General features: G+C 40.6%; 2 protein-coding genes across 3 annotated transcripts in view; one reads left to right on the top strand and one right to left on the bottom strand.

Annotated features, from left to right (window-relative positions):
- The first annotated feature begins 1,078 nt into the window (after nucleotides 1-1,078).
- Nucleotides 1,079-5,592, top strand: zgc:85843 (uncharacterized protein LOC405880 homolog). Of its 2 annotated transcripts, none has more exons than XM_040144717.1 (11): nucleotides 1,079-1,221; nucleotides 1,536-1,649; nucleotides 2,747-2,850; nucleotides 2,970-3,067; nucleotides 3,198-3,301; nucleotides 3,392-3,474; nucleotides 3,585-3,709; nucleotides 3,950-4,051; nucleotides 4,171-4,263; nucleotides 4,365-4,484; nucleotides 4,592-5,592. In XM_040144717.1, exons 2-11 carry the CDS (start codon nucleotides 1,558-1,560, stop codon nucleotides 4,799-4,801), a joined length of 1,131 nt encoding a protein of 376 aa, XP_040000651.1. In that variant the 5' UTR covers nucleotides 1,079-1,221; nucleotides 1,536-1,557; the 3' UTR covers nucleotides 4,802-5,592. The 2 variants fall into 2 exon arrangements, with proteins under 2 accessions (XP_040000651.1, XP_040000650.1); XM_040144716.1 differs by lacking the exon at nucleotides 1,079-1,221 and adding an exon at nucleotides 1,232-1,366.
- A 1,724-nt stretch (nucleotides 5,593-7,316) lies between these two features.
- LOC120799134 (neurocan core protein-like) overlaps nucleotides 7,317-21,811 on the bottom strand; it is a 32,062-nt gene continuing 17,567 nt past the window's right edge. The window contains exons 12-19 of the mRNA XM_040144065.1: nucleotides 19,404-19,520; nucleotides 15,606-15,719; nucleotides 13,467-13,518; nucleotides 13,142-13,248; nucleotides 12,567-12,649; nucleotides 11,923-12,067; nucleotides 10,735-10,917; nucleotides 7,317-8,578 (exon numbers count right to left, since the gene is read on the bottom strand). Of these exons, the coding sequence (XP_039999999.1) occupies nucleotides 8,460-8,578; nucleotides 10,735-10,917; nucleotides 11,923-12,067; nucleotides 12,567-12,649; nucleotides 13,142-13,248; nucleotides 13,467-13,518; nucleotides 15,606-15,719; nucleotides 19,404-19,520 (920 nt within the window). The 3' untranslated portion in view covers nucleotides 7,317-8,459. The remainder of the gene's footprint in view (nucleotides 8,579-10,734; nucleotides 10,918-11,922; nucleotides 12,068-12,566; nucleotides 12,650-13,141; nucleotides 13,249-13,466; nucleotides 13,519-15,605; nucleotides 15,720-19,403; nucleotides 19,521-21,811) is intronic.

Here is a 21,811-nt window from a genome sequence, read left to right as displayed (position 1 = left end):
GTAAATGTTTTAGATAAATGCCCAACTTTACCTGTGAGAAGGATTCCTTTCTCATTTATTTGCAGGATAAATTCAGTTCAGTAAATTTTTTAAGTTCACCCTGGGGTTCCAAGTCTTCTTCAAGTGAAACAGAAAGCGGATCGATTGTAAAATCAAACTCCACAGAGAACACTACAAGCTGAACTAATCCTAAGAAAAATAACAACCAGTCACTCCGTCAGGCAGGTACATGCTGACTGTGACTCCCTCAGGCTGGGGTGACCACCTTCTTGGGTTTGTCTTCTGGCTCCATCAGCCACTTGAAGTAGGCATCTCCCAGGAGGAAGGACCAATAGACGATTGTCAGAGAGGTGTTTACGGTCACAATACCGATGATTAAAGGGTGCAGCATGGTGGCAGACTGAGTGGACTCTTTTAAAAAAAATGTGCCACTTCAACAAAAACCTGTCTGCTGTGTGGGCGAAGGCTTGTCTGTACGTCTGATTGAAACAGTCTGCTTCTTCTCTCCTCATGGACTCCCCACCCCTCTCTACTCTCTCTTTCCACTGGTCACTAAGTTTCTGTGGCAACAGCAGCATAATCCTCTTCAGCCGCTTTGTTACAGAAGATAAAGTTGCATTAGATGTAGGCCTGCTTTACAAATGTTGTTCATCCATAAGATGTAGTTGCGTAACACACATGCTTGTTCTCTATGATCTGCAGTGAAAAAGAGTGGAAAATGTACAAGAAATGTAACGATGATTAGTTTCAAACAACATCCTGACTAAAACAAACAAACAAACTAAAAACTTAATCTTTGTCCTGAACTTTGTGTTCTCTCTCGGATATAATCCTGAATCTAATCAAGACTGGAGACATCAGATGGAGGAGTTCTTAATCTTACACCAAACAGGACAGATGGCTCCTTCAACGAACCCCAGGGGCCACGGGAGCCTAGACAACACAATTCAAAATGTGTAGTGTGACCGGGATTTTTTTCTTCTTTTTTTTTTTTACTTTTTACTTTCAGACATGTACCATAAATCCAAAAATTGCATGATGCTACAAAGCAAAAGCACAAAAATGAAGCTGCCACCAGCAGGCGGCAGTCTGTACTAGCTGAATGCTGAGCGACCGTAGATTGTAGGAGCTGAATGGTTTGCTAGAGACTTGTGGAGTTGCCTGTCCAGCGGTTTAATGGTAATCAACAGCAGCCAAAAGTATAAAATCCAGCACTGAAAGGTAAATGCGTATTTTACGCATGAGGCACGATTCATCGGTCCATTATCAGATTTTTGCATGCTTTCCCTTTAAATTTCCACCCACTGGACATGACTTCTGAGTTGAACTTTGAGACCTACTGGATGGCAGACACATTGGAGCAGCAGTGCGTTGTTTCATCACAGATCAAAAGGCCACGAGTGACACTCCTTTTAATTATCTTTTTGCCTCGGCGGCAGTGGAGAGGACGCTGGCTTCAACCATGCCTCGTTTCATAGCCAGTAAGCGTGTTTAGCTGGGAATATTTCAATCCTTTTTTTTCTCCCCCTAAATAGGTCAAACATTACGTTTTCAAATATGAGGCCGCCGGTGGAAGTCTCCGTGTTTCTCCTTTCTCTCTTGGCTCCTGGAGTTTTGTACACCATGAACAACATCCCTGCGCTTCAGGAGTAAGTGTGTGTGTGTGTGCGAGTGTGCGTGCACTTTGTGATAATTTCACTATCATCGTGGCCTGTTGTATGGAGGTATTGCACAATAAAGCGTTGATGTTAATAGGCTTATGAAGGGGCTCACATCTTGAATGGAAAGATAATTTTGCGAGGGCGTGTTTATCCTGAGGTAACCTCTTCTAAAGTTACTGTTGAGATTCTTAAAGCCTACACTGAGAACAAGATTCACACAAGCCTTGAAAATAAAACGAGTGAAAATGAAGGTAAGTTAAAGTAGATTAAACTCTTAAAAGTAATATAGTAAATTCCTAAATTGATTTACTCAAATGGATGGCTTCTAAAATTAAAATATATCACCCAAATTCACTAGTGTTCCTTGTCTGTGCCAAGATCAGTGCAACTGGTCCATACAGTTACACTATTAAAATCAATAATTTAACTGTAATCTCTTTACTTTGTGACCATTATGTGGCTTGAATGGTTTACAAAACAGTTTTGTACAACATCCAGTGTTCGCATATTTTTTTCTAAAAGGAAAATGAAGGAAATGACACATTATAAAGTTAACTCAATGGTCTCTAGGGTTGTCTACAACCTAAAACTGTTCATTTCTATCCTCCTTTTCTTCTGATGAAAGTAAGAATGAATGTGAGGAATATTGTACAGTCTTGTAAAATTAGGGCTGCAAACAACGATCGTTGTCATTATTGAATAATCTACTATTTTCTCGATTAGTTTAATCAAAATGTAGGAAAATAGAGGAAAATGCATCATAATTTTCTAAAGCACAAGGCGACGTTTTCAAGTTGATTAGCTTGTCCAAACTCCAAAGGCATTCAGGTTATTATCACGAAAGACACAGAAAAGCTGCAAATCCTCACAACGGAGAAGCAAGAACCAGTGAATGTTTGGTATTTTTGGTTGAAAACTGACTTAAACAATTAATCAATTATCACAAGAGTTGCTGAATCATTTTTCTGTTGATCGATTAATTTATCAATTGCTTCAGCACAAGTGAAATACTTGCAGGCTTGTAGATGCACACAGAAAAAACTGATGAATGAGCTCTCACCATCACCATCACCATTGTTCCTCAGACCTCTTCCTATCCTGGGGATGGGAATGGTCGTCCTGGGATCAGTTCTTCTTCTCCTTCTCCTCACTGTGCGACACAAGATGAAAGTGGACCCTTTATTCTATGGTACAGCCAGATGAACACACATTTAAACATCTATCAGTGAAGTGAAGGTGGAGTGTAGAAGCAGCAGAGCTTTTTTTTCTTTTTTCTTTTCTTTAATTTCTGTGTATGTATTTCTCCAGTGTTTGCAGAGTTTTCCTTCACCAGCATGGTGGGCCTGACTAATGCTTTAGAGCAGGATGGGTTCATCTCTGGCTTCATGGGCTTCTATCTAAAGATGGTAAGATGACTTACAATGTTTTTGTTGTTTTCTCCAACTCACTAAAAGACTACTTCCTAATGACGCTTTTTTAATTTAACGTTTGTCAGAAGTAAAAGTTAAAGTTCATCATGTGATGCCATCTCTTCAGGGTGAGCCTCATCTGAGCACCGCTTACGCTGTGATGATGTCCTACTGGGAAGGCGTCGTTCACTTTGTCCTCTTCCTCACTATCATCCACCGCATGTTCAAAGGGTAAGCTGTGGCATCGCCACCATCTCTGCCGGTCTGCTGTGTGTTCAGTGAGACCTCTTAATGAAACCTGTTGCTTTTCTGTTCGTGCAGGAAGTCCTATCGAAGCCTGAGCCTGCTGTGGGCGGGCTCCTCCATCGCCCATCAAATTGTTCTCATCCCAGGAGTGGTCATTGGTGAGAGCTGCCTAAATCCACACTTTTTTTCCATTGAGTATGTGTATATACAGTATCTTGTTGAGTGTTGTTTGAGGCCATTTCTTTTAATGATGTTCTCGTTTGTGTAGGTAAATATGGGTTGAACATTCGACCAGCCTTTTGGAGGAACGTCCCGTTCTTTTTGGTACCTTTCTGGGCGGCGTCCCTGCTCTTTAGCAGACCCAGAGAGCTGCCAGTTGTCACGGCTGACAAGGTAAATTTCCGTTTTTGAGACATTTACAATACTCTGAATATCTATAGAGTAGTGGCATCCAACCCTTTTCCTTTTTAGATTGCTGCGGTTTACATGTACACTACGCTGATACCAATGCACCTTTTGTAAGCCACTCTTGGCCCTGTCAACATATCAATTAGGCTTTAATCACTATTGAGGTATTAAAACAATGAAATGGACAGTCCCTACATTAACTGGAAATACTTCTGCATTGACTAGATCGCGGCGGAGCAGAATAAAGGTCTGCTGTCCCGGCCAGTCGACCTGCTTCTGTCACTTGTGTTAGTGGGAGCCATGGCCTTCTCTGTTTTCAGAGGCTTTGTGAGTAAAACCACATGGAAACTTTTGTATCTTTTCCAGTATTTCTTTCTCACTCACTGAGATATTGGGTAACATGTTTGACTGTTTCTCACTGTTTCTCTCCTCCTGCTCTGTCCCAGGTGGTGCTGGACTGTCCTCTGGACACCTGTTTCACCTACATCTATCAGTATGAGCCCTACCTCAAAGACCCGGTTGGCTTCCCGAGGGTTATGGTCAGTCTGGAGAAAGATACACGGATACACTGAATTAAACCAACTATACTGTATATCCTTGTTCAAAACGATAACCAAATTTTGGTGTACAATTCTTTTAGATGCTGGTGTATTTGTTTTACGCTCTGCCCCTGCTGACTGTCCTCATCTATGGTCTGAAAACACCCGGGTGCAGCTGGATGTTAGACTTGACCATCTTCTTTGCTGGAGCCATGGCTCAGGTGACCGTGGCTTTTACGTGTTCGCTGTTATTCATATTCCTTGAGAAAGCAAAATCCAACAAAGTCTAATGTCGACTTCCTCTTGCTTCTCTTTCTGTTCTTTCCAGGCCCAGTGGTGCCATATCGGTGCATCTCTGCACTCCCGCACTCCCTTCACATACCGAATCCCAGCAGACAAATGGTGGCCTGTTATCACCCTCAATGTGGTACTCACTGCTGCGCCAGCTCTGCTGGCCCTGCGCTGCCACACCAGCCCTGCTTATTTTATGAAACCTGTTCCCAAGGGACAGTCCAACAAAGAGAAGAAGAAAAACTAAACCACACACCAGCCACAGACTGTAGAGGAATACTTCACTCTGTGACAAGGCTTATGTTTTCTGGGGTATCTCTTTTGTGCACCAACTGCTTTACACACAATTTTTCAACTTTAAAACCCAGAGGAAATCTAAAAACACAGCTCTCTGAGTCAAAAGTTCGAAATCAGTCACCTTGTGCAGCACTCCCTGCATGGACTATTGGACCCTGATAAGAAGGCTGATGATGGACTTGAGGGCTGTGATCATCTTGCACAGCATTCAGGTGACTCATCCAGATACGCGGTTGGTATCTTCCCAAACTAAGACTAATAACCTTAATGTACATGTCGGCAACACACTGCTGGCGAGTGAAAGTCATTCTTATACAATCTATAACAATCTACACCAAAACTCCACAGCTCTACAGATTAAAGATTGTTTTTACTGGTTCTAAAATTGACAGGGTCAGTGAAAAATATCACGGCTTTCATCCTTTTAAAAACTGAATATGGTAACTGTTCATAAAATTCAGTAACGCTTGAAAGCCTGAATAACTTAAGAGTTTGTGATAAAGAAGATAATAGCAGATGTTACTCAAGAAAATATGCTGAAGGAAAAAGTCCACCTGGTGACAGATACTTTGCAACGTCTTTGGTGTTTCTACATGTTGTCACTAGAGGTGCCACAATCAATTACTTGATTCATCTGATTGATTCATTCATTGTTTGGTCTATAAAAATGTCAGTAAATAATAATTAAAAAATGTCCATCGCAATTTCCTAGAGCCCAAGGTGACCCATTCAAATTGTTTTGTTTTGTCCCAACAGTCCAAAACTGAAAGGTTTTCAGTTTTCACTGATAGAGAAAAGCAACAAATCCTTACACTGGAGAAAGCTGAAACCAGAGATTATTTGGTGTTTTTGATTGATAAATGACTTATAAATAGTTCTGTCCATCAACTCGTCAATTAATCAACTGATATTTTTAGCTCTAGCTATCTTGGTGTCTCATTTTCCACTTTGTTTTGTACAATAAAAACAAATGGCGCAGAATCTGTGAGTCTCTTAGCTCATGTCTGTCTTTTGTTTTCAAAGTGAAACAAGCTATAAGTCGATCATAAATCCCAAGATGAAATCTGCTTTTTTTTTTTTTCACCAACCAAGCAGTTTCCTGGTTTAATAGGACTATCTCCTCAGAAGTCAATATTGTCCCTGGCTGGTGATGTCATTGTGCCCTATTTGCAGTGAACCACTGCAGTTGTCAAACTGATAAGCAGTGAACCCTGGATTTAGGTAAGCTGTCACTCACAACAGCAGCACAAATGATCACATGACACATCAGCCCACCGTGCATGGCCCAAACTGTTTTAGGCTTGGGTAACTAACTTGTCATGTTCTTGTGGTGAATCAAAATTTCCCTCGCATGTTGTGTGTATGGGACCATCGTGTAGGAAAAATCCTCTGACATATTACTTGATTCTTAAATGGATTTTTTTTAAAAGGATAATAGAACAATTGAAGGAATTAAACATGGAAAAAATTAACAGCATTTCCATGTACCTAAGTCCTGGCTATGAGCCTGTGTGTGTATCTGGATAAAATACCTTATAATACCTGTGACAGATATATGGTCCTCCCTGTGGTTGAACTTTGGTATCAGATTAAAATCAAACTGTAATTATACTGTGCAACACAAGTAAACTGAATTCTGGCAAACACAATCTGTTATGTCTCACTCGTCTGATGGGTCATCCTTCTTCCAAATTACCACGAGAAAATTACTTCATGTACCAAAAAGGCGAACAGGATGAAACTATAGCTCATTGTAGAGCGCAAAATAAGGTCCAAATGAAGAGTTTCATCCGCTGGGGTAAACTATCTAAGCACGACAGCACTTTCGTATCAAAAACTAATGGATTATAGGATCTGCACACACTCCAGTGAAACAAAACCCAAGTCTACAGCCTTGCTAGTGGCTCTATGTGAGGCTTTGAGCCAAATGCTAACATCAGCATGCTAAAATGCTAACAATGACAATACTGACATGCTGATGTTTATCAGGTATAATGTTTACCATGTTCACCATATATGTTTAGTATGTCAACATGCTATCATTTGATTATTATCACTAAATATAAGATTGCCAGCTAGCTGAGGCTGATGAGAATGTCATTAGTTTTGTAAGTATTTGGTCATAACCCAAAGTGTTGGGCAAAGTCTTGACCTGACAATGATCACCAAAGTTTTTTCAGTTCAAACTGAGGGGAAACATGGCAATTCACCAAATTATTGTCCAGAGGTTTTAGTTTCAAAACCAGAAACCAGAAACCAGAACCCTCTGGTGGCGATAGAGGAAAAGTCAGGGAAAAGTCACCAAAGTCATAAGGATACAACATCTGGGCAGCACAAATGTCTGTACAAAATTTGATACCAATCCATCGAATAGTTGATGAGACATTTACTAGGTAAAAGTTGATTAATGAGTTGGGTTTGTTGGCTTAAATGAAGAATAACCAGAAATGTTGTTATCTTTTTTTCACTTTACTAAGAATGAAATACAACAGCAGGACAAAAAGTCATAAGAACACCAAAAAAGTGGATGACCGATCAAATATCAAAGAGACCAAAGAAAAAATGGTGACGTTTTAGCCATCATGTAAATATAGCCGTGCAAAGACAGAGTATTTAACAATTCAGATACAATCAAGTGGTTATCTCAAGATGGTATTGTATAATCCCATCCAAACTAACTATGTCAATGGGACATATTCATTAGTTGAGAGTGCTTATGGGGATAGGGGAATCTATTTGATTGGACAAGGTCCAACTATTGATCAAGGATCAGCCAATAACAAACACCACAATATTTACAATACAGAGATTAGAGGAAATCGAATGATTCATTTTGTTACCGATTGATTGTTGGATTTACCATAGTGGTATAGAAAAACGACATTACATCGGCTCTCCGAAGTGTAAGTAAAAAAAGGAAAGCATATTCACTAACAAATGATTCATAATAAATAGTAGCATCACACAAAAACATAGCAAATATCAGAAAAGAAGCATGTCAGTATATTAAGACAGACCAGCTATTCAGGTACTCTATGGAAAAAAGTAAGAGCTACAGTAGCTACACATACAAAAAGCTCAGGGTTACCAAGGACTGAATGCTAACTTGCATCAATTACATCTGTGCTTTGTAAACAGAATACTAGGATGAGAGTCATTTTTCATGTAGAACAAGCAAACATTTACAAAAAAAAAGTGACTCGGCACTTCTCTAAGTCTCTCTCTTACATGCATACGCTCACACATGCTCACACACTGCTGTCAGTCTGACAGACCAAGAGAGGGCTTTAGTTCATAGACAGGTGAAGGATTTACTGTACTGAGATGTTAGGGAGGGAGGGTTTTAATGAGAGTTAGTGTTAGAGTTAGTGTTCGCATGGACCTCGGTTAAAGGAAGTGGGGTGAAAACAAAAAGAGGCATCAAAACGCCCAAACTCAGTGACAGGATTATGGAGATGAACTTTATGTCAGAGTAAGAAAACATTATTCATCAGCTGAACAGAGAGCATGGTCAGAAGCAGGAGAGGAAATGGGAGTGATGTGGACTTCTGTCTTTCTTTATGGGCCATGGTTAGCACCTAAGCATTGCAGACATTGTGTTATTTGGTTCAGTAGTAGCTGTGTGCGTCCTCTCTGGCCTTGTGTCCCTCTCCTCCGTGTCTCCTGTGGCTGCGGCGTTCGTGGTGCTGATTGTGGTGGTGGCGTCTGTACCGGTGTGATCGCCGGGCTAAAAGAAGCAAATATGTTTATCTTGTTTTATGTTGTACATATGCTGTAGTACTAAAGATACATAACACAACTCTCATTTTGTAAGATTACTGTACCTCAAACTTGTTGCACCCAGTGAATTAAAGCCTTTACTCACCATTTAAAAATCAGTTTATATTTTTACTTACTCTTACTCTGGCTCTTTTTTTGCCCTTGTCCTTGACATAATCACATTTATCTTTACTATTTATGTTTCTACATTTTACATTTTTGATATTTTAAGGGACCTTATATGTGATCTGTAGCCTGTTTCTTTGAGGCTGATGCTGATATGAAATACATTTTAAAAATAACAATAAAACGAACCTGATATTAATTTTTTTTACATAAACACATAACTGAAAACATTTTTTGTTAAATTAGTTTTTTAAAGACTTATGACAAATATATTTAGTGAAAAACAATGTAATTGCAACACTGTTTAATAAATTACTTCCAACTTATCCCATTATTTCTGTACTGCATTTTTCGTTGCTCTCAGCCGACATACACACACCGAGCACTTCATTAGGGACATCATACTAAAGCTGGGTAGAGCCTCCCTTTGCTCACAAAACAGCCTCAGTTTATTGTGGCATGGATTCCACAAGATGTTGGAAACACTCTTCGGAGATTCTGGTCCATGTTGACATGATTGTATCACATCATTTCTGCAGATTTGTCAGCTGCACACTGATGTGGCCACTGAAGTTCACTGAACTCGTTATCATGTTCATGAAACCAGTTTGAGACAACTTTTGCTTTGTGTCATGGAGCATTATCATGCTGGAAGTAGCCATTATAAGATGGTCAATAGCGGCCATAAAGGGATGCACGTGATCAGGAACAATACTCAGATAGGCTGTGACACCACCACCAGCCTGGACTGTTGACAGAAGGCAGGTTGGGTCCATGGATTCATGCTGTTGATGCCAGATTCCGACCCTACCATCTGTGTGCCTCAGCAGAAATCCAGATTTATCAGACCAGGCTATGTTTTTCCAGTCTTTGTAGCTCATCCACCTCAAGGTTCGACGTGTTGTTCATTCTGAGATGCTTCTCTGCTCACCACAGTTGTAAAGAGTGGCTATCTTTCTAACCCGTCTGGCCATTCTCCTCTGACCTCTCTCAGCAACAAGGCATTTCCGTCCACAGAACTGCCGCTAACTTGATGTTTTCTGTTTCCCACACCATTCTGAGTAAACTCTAGAGACTTTTGTGTGTAAAAATCCCAGGAGATCAGCAGTTTTCCACATTCTGATGTTCGATGTGAACATTAACTAAAGCTCCTGGCCTGTTTCTGCAGGATTTTATGCACAGAAATGCTGTCACGTGTTTGGCAGATTGTATGAATAACCAGGTGTGAAGGTGTCCCTAATAAAGTGCCCGGTGACTGTGAAACCAATAGCAACAAATCTGAAATAAGCTAATATGAGCCAATATGTTGGCCTAGAGGATTTCTTGGTGGGTCCTACTTTTGGGCATTTTTATTCCTTTATTAGTGAGCTGACAGTAGAAAGATGAAAAGAAATGCAAGAGATGTGGAATTACATTTAACAAAGGCACCTGCCAGACTTGAACCAGGGACATTGCAGTTCTTGGTTGGTGCCCTCACCCCTAGGATCAGAGGTGCCTTTAGTGTTCACTCTTTATTAGGGTTTATTTAGAGTTGATTGTAATTTCAGTAATTAAAAGAAATTAATCCTATTTTAAAGCGGCTTTAACTATAATGTAAGTTCCTCTGGATATGGCTTAAGCATGAGAAATCAGGCTATATTTGAAAAGGAAAGCCGATCAAAAGCAAAGAATTATTTACAATAAAAGCCTGGCAGTAGGTTTAGAATTGGGGGCAGGATTGGAAAAAAGAATAAAATAAAAAGATAACAATGAACACAGGGTACATGTGAATATGGAGCTCCAGATCTATAGTATCAGACGAGTCAAAAACTTAACTGATTGTATCAATAAGTAATGCTACTTGTTAAATAATTAAAATGGAGTGTAAAAAGAAAGACAAGCTTCATATTTTTCCTTTAACTGCCAATCATTTGGGAAAAAAAGGAAATCTTCTCCTTTTTTTTTTTTTTTTTTTTTAACCTTTACGCACATGATTTAAAGCAGGCACCGAGTACTCACACTTTGTGCAGATGATCCTGGGTCGCTCCCAGCTCCCGTCGGCCCGGCAGCGAGCGGTGGGGATGTGACGCTGGTAGAAGCCCTCGGAGCACTGGTAGCGCACCACCGAGTGGATGTCATAGTGCGACCTCCGGCGACCTATCAAATGGGCGTTCTCCACCGCGGGCGGGGTCCCACACAGCACTGCCGAAAAGGAATTCAATCAAACCATATAAACCTTACACATTAAGGTTGGTATTTATACTGTATAGTCCACGTTCATAGGTTTAAAAAAAAAAAAAAAAAGGGTGTAAAAAAATTCAATTTTCAAGGCACAACACCACAGGTGTGTTTTTCCTGTAGATGGCAGCATTGTTGCTGGATCTGGTTGTTGAGCTGAGCTGTAGTGAGGCCAGAGTGAGGTAATGGGTCTCTGCAGTAGACAGGGAATACAGCCAGACCACGGAGCCAGGAGACCCAAACCAGACAAACAAACACTCTCAAACTGCTTAATCCTTTCCTCCCTGCCCTCCTCCATCTTTCCCCTTCCTTTTCTAACTCCTCCTGGCCATCCTCTGTGTCCTCAGCGGGTCCCTGTCCTTATAAGATCTCACTGTATTCACATTCAGACCGGCTGAGTCGGCTCACAGAGGGAAGGCGTGGGTGAATATTAGGAAAACCTGACAAAATGGCTCAGAGGAATAATTGGCAATAACTGCAACTACAGTTCTGCTGCCTGGACAAAGTGTAAGTGATCCCAGAAGAGAGAGAATAAAATCCGCAATAAGCGGAAAATTGAGACTGATATTGCTCTCAAAAATCAGTAAAGGTTTGAGACTGAATCACAGTCTTGACTTAGGTGTGTGTTTGTCGTTCATTTTTGGAGCATCTGCTGTTGTGACCTTTAATGGAGAAAAATTGTGAGTGATGTGAAACAGCCACTGAAGTCTGAGCAACTCCTGACGCCTTGTGAGAAAGAAATCTTTTTTCTACATAAAGAGCACAAGAACTGATGAAGAGCACTGATGACTAACAGGAGGCCAGCTGGTCACCGACAAAGCACCAGCAGCCAAATCGACGAAGACAGCATAAATCTCTCCACATGAAATGATTATTACGCTTCGAGTCAGACCGGACCTGAATTTGGGAGGGACAGAAAGTTATTGTATCAACTGCTTGGTTACATTCAGTCCAGCAGTATTGCAGTACCTGTGCCTTTCTTGCAGATGTAGGGCAGGTTGTAGTTGCAGGGCACGTCGTTCCACTTGCCGTCCTCATGGGCAATGGTCACCACGCAGTCCTCGCCGCCTGCGAAAAAGTTATCCGGCTGGCTCTCCCTCCAGTTCTCATATACCTGCACAGCAGCAAACAACACAATTCAGCTACATGTGCTTTCATTTGTCAGTACTGTCACTCTGTGAATCTCCGATCTTTTCTCCTTTTCTCCTTCTTTTTCTTTTTGTTAAAAACCAAGGTTAACACTGGTATTTTCTGATTAATGTTATTTGTAAGATTACAAATGAGACTTTGCACATAAATGGGGGCATGTTTTTAATTTAAAATTAAGCTTTAAAGGTCTTAAAAACATATTTTCTCAATCAGTTTCCTATTATTAGCAATAGGCTCCTTTATGAATACAAAATTTTCTGCCAAAGTTAGAAATATTTGTTTTTAAGTGTTAGACTCCTAATCAATAAAAAATGAGGGGGTTTTCTTAGTAATTTAAGTTTTTAGTCGTGAATGTTATCAATGTTGTTTTGGGGTCTTTTTGTGATTTGAGGGTTTTCCCAGGGGCTTTAATGCTGGAGTTGGTGACTCTTACACGGCCACACAACTGAACACTGATCACTAACCAGATCGTTTCCGTCGGTCCACTGAAAGTCCTCCTCCACTGTGCGGTCATTCAGTCCGATCCAGGCATTGTCATGACCGAGACCTGGAAAAAGCACCAGTACAACAAGACTCTTTGACCTAATTATACTGTAAAAACTCCACACATACTTACACACCCACTGATATACAGTATATCTCTGTTTCACACTCTATCAGTCTTTCTGTCCTTTTCCATCTCGTTTATGCCATGACCTTTTTCTCTGTCATTTCATTTGTACATCATTTTATTTGTGACTTCCTTACTTTTCTTTGTCTACACTCTCCCTGCACCATACTGTAAGTTAACAAATCAGGACGACTATGGAGATAATTTACATGAACTTTTAGTGTTTTTATCTTGTTGCTTGCTTCAGTTTTATACATAACACTATGTCTTTGCTACACGGTCTTTATACTTTATTTTATTTCAGGTCTCATGTTGGATTGAATTTATGTCTTTTGTTTTAGTTTTACCTTTTTTTTTTTTGTTTTACAAATATTAAGTGTGCTACATATAATCTATGACCAAACCTCACCAACAGAAATACACACGTACCATTGATAAACTCCTGCTCCGTAGCGGACGTGACACTACTGAGGTGGGCACTGTGTTCTCTGCAGTCTTTCTCTGCATCCTCCCAGGTGTGTCTGTGGGTGAAGTACCTGTGCAGCAATGCAGGGAAAGTGAATGTGAAAATACATATTTCATACATTATGCAGCAAGACAAGCTTAAATGGTACAGAGTGCTGCAGTAACTATCTCACAGATAACTCAAGGGTATAAAGAAGTAATGCAGATAGATGAGTCACTTGTGGTTGCAGGTAAATATATTGTGATTGCATTTATTTTCACAGTACAGCCAGTTTTTCTTTATTCCTACCTGTAGCAGTGGCCGTGGAACTTCCTCCAACCATGCTCACAACCTTCGATGTCTGTAAAGGTGAAGGGAAAGGAGGAGGGAAAATGAGCCAAGCTAAAATTATTCCTTGAAGGGCACGTGGAAGCGTAGTTAAGCGCACGAACGTGGATAAAGAAAAAATAGTCTGTGTAAGATGGAAGGAGAGAGGGAGCAGAGGAACCATTTGGTTTTTTTTACCGAGCGTTCTCTCATTTGGTAAATAAAGACTAAAGTATATGACTTTGGCATCTTGAGAGGCTAAACACATGAACTGTAATTATACAGGCTCGTTTTCAATTCACTGCACATGTGGACCTCTCTCTGCACTATTAGTATTCATTAATAATACCAAGGTCTATGCATTCATTTATAACTGCAAAGGTTAGATATTCATTAATCCTCATTACTACTAGTGCCCCCCCCCCCCCGACACACAAGGAGGACAGATCTGGAGCTTGAGGTGGCTAAAACCAGTGAGGTGATAGATCTGCGCTTGTGTGCATGGGCTTGAGTGTGTGGTATGGGGGGGGATTAGTGCCACATACCACACGGACATGCATGTGAATCTTGCCTCTGTGTTTATTGTTCACTCCGCACACGCTGATGAGACTAGCCTGCCTCCTTTCTGTTGTATCATGGACTGCCAAACTAGTATTTGTGGGTTAACTGCTGCCGTACGCCTCTTTGATCACCTAAAATAGATCCTGATTTGCCTCTTTCGATATCTGAGCTCCTTCGTCAATTTGACACTCAGCCTGTTCATTGCTATCTTAGCTTGGTTTATATTTAGCAACATAGCTTCACATCTGCTTGCCTGTTTTCCGTGGCTTGTTTCTTTGCGTCCCCGTTCTTGGTTCTGACTCTTATTTACTCACTTTTTTGCTTTACGTACTGTAGCTTAGCGTAAAGACTGGAAACAGAGGGAAACGACTAATCTGGCTCTGTCCATAGGTTCTAATATCTGCCAACCAGCACGTCTAAAGCTCAATTATTAATGCATTGTACCAACACATTTCAACATATTTCAAACAATTTTAAACAATTTCCCAAGATTTCAAACTATTCCTTTAAAATTAAATATTAAATTATTAAAACCTATTTTTTTCTTTGGCTTTATCTTGATTTTATACATTTTATGTATAATTTTTTTTTGGAATTGTCCATTTAATTCCCTTTTTGTATATATCGTCTTCTCTGTCCCTTTTATCACCTTCCTTCCAAATTTCTTCTTCCTGTAAAGCACTTTTTTTTTCAAACCTCTGGTTTGAAAAGCCTTCTATAACAAACTTTGCTTGCCTGCTTTATTTAGATCCATATTATTTTATACCATGGTAACAGTTAGAGTGGGTCCCTGCGTTTGTTGACGTACACTCACATGTGTCAGCAGACAGTCCGGCTGCCAGTTTCACACTAACCAGCTGATCGACAGGTGGTGGCAGTAACTTGCAAAGAAGCTTGAGAACAAAAGCATGGAAGACGCAAGCCCGCAAACACATACGTAAACAACGCGTTGTTCAAAATAACCAAAAAAGCTGCTTTGCAAATGTTTTATCGGAAAGTCAATACAATCGACAGGTTTGTTAGACCTCAAGGATACACACAATGCGTAAGACTGAATATTAACATAACTGTTGATTGTTTGCAAGAAAACTCGACAGGGCACCCTTAATCTACAAACAGCACATAGTCAGTTAAAGCAATAATCTCGAAACATAAAAACAGTATTAATATCACAGAAAACACTATATACAATAACATTCTGTTTTTGATGGGTACTACCAACCACATAATCGTGCAGGCATGTGTGCATATATGTGGAGATTGGAGATGCTGACAAAAATATGGGAAAATAGTAACTGATGCTTTTTGTGCATGCAGGGGATTCAGTCAGTATCCAACACGCTGCAGCCCTGTGACACACAGATACACTGTCCGATAGCCACACAGAGATAAAGCCTTGTGATACTGTATTATGACAAATAGCGGTAACGGACGCTGCACACTGATCAGGATTGTTGGTGCTACACAGTCCAATAACATAATGCACAATAATCCCCCTCACATAGCTTGGACGCATCTATTCTTGATCCATGTGCATGTTTGCAGTATTCTCCCTCTCACCTTTCTCACACGTGTCTCCTCCGTAGCTGGGCAGGCAAAGGCAGAGGAAAGAATCAATCTTGTCGATGCAAGTGCCTCCATTTTCACATGGCTCGGACTGGCAGTCGTCAACATCTGTGGGGAGGAAAAAGCATTGATAAGGGTGAGGAGGGCGGGCTGCAGATCTCATTAGGGTTCAAAGTAAAAGGCTGTTTTCGGCAGAAGACATGTTGGTCATAAAGAAGAAAAAAAACTGCACGGGCATTCAAGTACTCACACAAGAAGAGCTGGTTCATTAGTCCTGGTTTAAAGAGCAAAATGCGTCCATGTTGGTGCGTACGGTATCATAATTAACAGGTAATTAACAAACAAACAGGGTGTGAGGAGAATATAGACAGGCTGATCCCCTTTCATTCCTTATTTGTCTGATTCTCTCACAGAGCAACACACTTTAAAAGCCTATCAACTGTTACTACATCCATCTTTATGCATTTACAGAGCTTAAGGTTGACTTGATGTACGGCTAAAGAAACAGCAGTTTCTCCACATTGCGCATTGCATTGCTTTTCCTTTAAAGCTGTTTAAGTGTAGACATAAATTTAGTAGACAAGTGAGCAGATAGGCTGAACCTTGTCCAGGTTCGCACCCCCATTTTGAAAGCCTTCCAACCTCCGGAAGAGGCCTGAAGCAACAACTCTTGCAGCTCCAGGGCTGCTGCTCTGCGGCTAACTGTGCTCTCTAACCTCTCTGTGGCAGGCAAAAGGAACATTTCTCTACAGGGATCAATAAAGCATCACTTTATCATTGTAAATGGAGGGCATGTAATCTTCTTTCACCACTGTGGGTTTCTTTGGACCCAGAATAACAGATATACCCCAGGACTCCAGAAGTCTATTAAAACTCACAGCAAGAGTGCAGAAAGAAAGCTGCTTACAAGTTTAAACTTACTTTCGAGGATTTCCTCAGATCTTATCTCAGTTACTTAGTTTCAGGCAAAAAGCTGAACACTGAAAAAAGGCAGTGGCTGTGTAAATGTGTCAGATAGATCAAACTGGAATGACCTTTAGCTTCACACAAGACTTTCATATTTCAGACCGTCCTCAGTAGACACACTGAAGGTTGGCTGCCAAAGGATTCATTTTTAAAACTGTTTTTTAAAAATTTGTTTTTAAATTGTTGTTTGTCAATAAAGTACTGTATATCGAAGGGTTCTAGTGTGAGACTAAGTAAGAATGTTTTTGTTTCTTTTTCAAAATACAATTTCCTCAGCTTTATCTTTAGTTTTCTCTGTGGCATCAAATAGTTTTAGGTTTGATCTAACTTGAATCTGACAACAGATGTTGTATATGTCTTCATAGAGATGGCAGCTCTTTTAAGGTGGATGGAGGAAAATAAGGCTGTTTTTTGAAGAAAGACATAGAGACTGAAACCAGAGAATTTTGCTAATGTTTTTTTTTTTTTTGTAAGATTTCTTACTCTTCCAACAGGCTCAAAGTTGTGATCAATCAAACATGTTGTTTGTCTGAAAGATCTAATATCAGTTTAAGAGCATAAGTAGCCTGAAAGGTTTTAAATGTCATTTAAAAAAAAAAAAAAAAAACGCAATATAGGGTTAGATCTATTTCAGACTCAATAAACTATGGTGAAATTGTGCAAAAATTCTTATAATATGAATCAAGATTAGTCATTTTAATCATAATTGCACCAAGCTAAAACTGTCATGTATTAGAGATTAAGTTAAACGGTGTGGGTGCAACTCAGCCAGATAATAGTGTAGCCAAGAGAAAATACAGATAAGCATATTACTGTATGCGGATCATTTATTCATTAAGTGATCACTTGCCTAATGAGCTGAGCATGTGTTAAGGAACAAATTAGGACCCTTAAGGCAGATTTATACCTGTGTGTCAGAGTGTCACAGTACCTCTGCAGAGGTAGTTATAGTGTCCGCTTTGGGATGTAGGGGATTACAGCAAAGCTCACAAGCACCTCTTCTAAAATCTAACCAGTTTAGTTTAAGAGTGGGACGTAAGGGTGGATGTACAGAATCACCTATCACAATATCAATATACACAATATATATCCGCAGTATCATAATATAGTGCAATTTTTGAAAACTTATTTGAGGAACCTTTATAGATATTTTTTGCTACTCCAATTAATTAAATACCTGAAAAAACAATGTGTTCATCCCATTGACGCAAATATCATGTAAATCCAATATAATGCGGTCCTTATCACTGATTTCCAAAATTGCCATCAATGGTCTGATACAACCAGAGTTATTTAAAAGAAAGCTATGTCTTCATACGGTATGAAAAAAATCTGGGTTTGTGCAAGGTCACCCAGTTCAATTTAAGACGTTTTAATACCACACAGAATGAAATTTAAAACCTGTTTCACAGTCATAGCAAAGTATGGGAGATATCAATAAAAACCTGTAGGGATGATAAGGCATCCACCGTCCCATCCACAATTTATCTTAATCTCTTTCAGTTATGAGCAGCCCCTTCGTTTCTTTTGTGCATTGCATTATGGGAGAATAGTGTCCATCAACAGCACACTCAAAAATGGACAGATTGGGTGTGCATGCTCTTTGCTTTGAGTATGCTTTATTTTGTCAGCTTAGAATCAGTATCTAGCATGGATGTGGGACACAGCGACAATGTCTGCTATGAAAAAGGTCGATGGAAGTGGAAATGGAATACATGTCTGTGGCTGGAGCTTTGTGAGTGTAAGATTTTGAGTTTCAGCCACATAGTTGTCTGTAGATGTATATTTTAACCTTGAAGAAACAGAATCACATCTGGCTTTACCACCACGACACCATAACACAGTGACACTTCAAGAGGTATAATTCAGACCTGACCTTGTCATTGCCAAAGACAATAGGGAGCTCAGAGTGAGAGGTGGAATTACATGTGGACAAAGAAGGATTGACCAGGGAGATTTTGTATCTAGATACTGTCAGTTCTTTTTGTTGTACAGGTCATGCAGGTCACGATCGGTTGTTTTTGTTTGCTTGTCCTTCCTGTGATAAAGTTTGCCTAATCTCTGTAATCTGTCAAAACTCTGTGGGTATAATTACAAAAGATAGTGATCCCCACATTTTAGCGATCTTTATACCTACTATGTTTTCTCCGCTCTTGGTTTCTTAGTTTCATAAAATCCTACGAATGGAAGTTCAGGGAGCAGAAAGTCCTTCGGGTGAGGATTGATTAGTTTCTGATGCTATCTATTTCCGCCATTAAAAGACTCTTTCTTCTTCTTCTTCTTCTTTTTTCTATCTTTTTTCTTTTTTTAACCCATGATATAACAATGTGAGGCCTTGACTTGATAAATAAGACCTTTAGCTATCATTTTTGCTGGGGACAAAAAATCAAAACAGCTTACAAAATCAAGTGACTGTAATGATGTCTTTGGGTGTAACAGCAAGTTGCAGCAAGAGAATTGTTGATCGCTGGCAGAGTGTCACAGAAGTAGACCCATTTGTACATGAAATCAGCATCTTCGCAACATGACACTACTTTAGCCAGGAATCGTGTTTGTGAAAAGAAACTTTGCCAGTGAAAGCTCCAACAGTTTGACCTTGAGGGACCATTACCATCACCCTGCTCTGACAGTCTGAACCTAACCTTTGACCCTAGCCTCTATTCAACCTCCTCTCTCACTCAGCCAGCTTGGCCTTTGACCTGGCAGTAGGCAGTTGAACAGCATTACGTCAATATGCACAGACTGATGCAGAACTGGCTTCATTATGGCGGTGTGTGTGTGTTTGTGTGGGATGTGTGAGTGTGTGTGTGTTTGAGCATCACTCACCAATCTCACAGTTCTCCCCGGCGTATCCTTGTGGGCAGTAGCAGCTGTAGCCCGTTCCCTGAGGAAGGCACTTTCCTCCGTGCAGACACGGGTTTGTCACGCAGGGCTCCACCTCGACTAAAAAAGGCAGCCGGATGGGGATGGAGGGGGAATTTAGGGATTCACAATAAGGGAGTTAATTAGTGATACTATAAAGGAGAATGTTTTTTTCTCATTGTAAATGTGATTTATTTTGGCAAGGATAAAACGTGTATCTAAGCTCACAGGCTGAATAAAGCTTGGATTCAGGAAAAAAATAAAATCAGTGTATGACTCAGAAAAAAAAAACGCCACCATAATTTTCCATCATTGTAACTCAGCTAAAACCAGCGCTTACAACACATGCATATCCATTTCACACTCTGTCTCTTTTCAAAGGGATCAGAAGCCAGAGAGCCTCAGCCTCACCATCCACTCACAGCCACTGTTGTCATGGTTACCATATGGAAAGCAAGCCTTGGCTCACTCCACTGAGCGTAGTGGGCAGCGTGAGAACTTCAGACATTAGCCATCCTCAACAGAAATGAGCAGACCTCCCGCTGAGCGCCCTGGCCCCAGTATTCACCCCCTAAATGTGTGCGTGTGTGTGGTCTCCTTCCACAATTACACATTTCCATATCAATTGACACACCACCACGTGTTTCTCCCCTGAGCCGCTCATTATAGCAACTTAAGGTCTTTGAAAACCACTACTTGTTCATCCTGGCCGCAGAAGCTCGAATGTGGGAGTCTTTGTTCTGCCAGGTCTGTCTCTGTGACACTGAAGACAACCTAGGAGGAGGTGGTGTGTGAGGTTGACAGTGTGTGTGTGTAGGTGTGTGTTTGTGCAGGATTGTGTGTTTGTGTTTATACGCTACGATGAGCGAAAATCAATACCTTGGCTATGATTAGCCCTGAGGCCGATCCTGTCCAATAACTAACCAGGGGCAGACATCTCAAGCTCACATCCTCTGAATTATCCTCATGCTGGCTGCTGCATTGGACAAAATAAATGTTCAGGGACAAAAAAAAAAAAAAAAAAAAGATTGAGAGTTTTCAATCACTAGGAGTCCAGTACAGAGCAAGATTTCTCAATCGCTTCAGCTCCATAGATTTATGATAAATTTTGCAAGCTCTGCTCCTGGTTTGAATTCTGCTAAAGTCAGGTGCTAAAGCCAGCCATGCATTTCATTTAATGTACAGCAATCTGGCCCAATGTGAACTTGCACACTCTGCATCAGTCAAGGTCATGGCACGCCTTGACAAATATGAACTGTTATGACAAGCAGATTTACTACAGTATGTGTGTGTGTGTGTGTGTGTGTGTGTGTGTGTGTGTGTGTGTGTGTGTGTGTGTGTGTGTGCCCGTATATGTGAGAGATAAACCTTGCGCGATTGGCCGTTCATTAATGCGGGCGTTGCAGAAAAATCGATAGTCGCTAGAAGGAGCTGACAGAGTGGACTATCCCTTGCTATGCACAGCAGCCAACACCAACAGCGCAAACAACAACAACAATAAGCTGGCAACAGCAAAATCCAACTAATAAATTTACAGAGATAGGACAGTTAGGGGATCATACTTTTGAGATATCTCAAAGTATTAGTCTACACATCACACATAGCCTTTGCTACAAGTAATCACAGCTTCAGACACAGTGGAAATACGGTTTACTTTGGAAATACGATTATTTTGATAAGCAGTTTAAAGCTCATAATTCATCGTTGATATTTTTGTGAAGGCAGGAGAGCGCGAGGAGGAAGGTGGAAACAAAGAAACTGTCTGCAATTTGTATGTTACAGAAAGATTTAAAAAAATCTGTTTAAAAAGATCAAACAGTGGAAAGAAACTTGATGGCACTGTGTCTTTGAGCAATGAGCGTGAATCCATGCGTGTCTGCATGTGTGTGTCTATGTTTGAGAACAATGGGCGGCTTTGCTGCTGAAGGTCCTTGAATCCAACCTGAGGCCCCTTTTTTCTCTTCTCTCTCATGGATTGAACTGACTGTTGAAGTGCTCTGTGATCCAGTCAGGAAAGCAAATACTGACCACCACCATGAAACCCAACCACAGGGGACTGAACAGGAGCTGAGTGTGTACATGAGAGTGAGAGAGATGTAAGATGAAAGCCATTACCCTGGTCCAATCTCCTGCAAGCTTATCCATCCACCTCCTTTGTTTGTGTAGCAAAGATATCAGCGTGTTTGTGTGTTTATTGCCCTCTGCCTACATGACTCCAGGGTCTCTCGGTCAATCAATCAACCCTCATACTGTCCAGCAGCAGTCCAGATGGTTGCCCTCGGCTTCTTGTCGATACAGTTTACAGCTGTTTTCCATCTGCAGACTCCAAACACCCCAAGCAGGCAGCTCAGCCATGCCTGCTGCAGACATGA

The sequence above is a fragment of the Xiphias gladius genome, chromosome 14 (genome assembly GCF_016859285.1).
Source record: "Xiphias gladius isolate SHS-SW01 ecotype Sanya breed wild chromosome 14, ASM1685928v1, whole genome shotgun sequence".
Taxonomy (NCBI): domain Eukaryota; kingdom Metazoa; phylum Chordata; class Actinopteri; order Istiophoriformes; family Xiphiidae; genus Xiphias; species Xiphias gladius.
The sequence above is the reverse complement of the archived record's forward strand: the minus strand, read 5'-3'. Positions and strand labels throughout refer to the sequence as shown.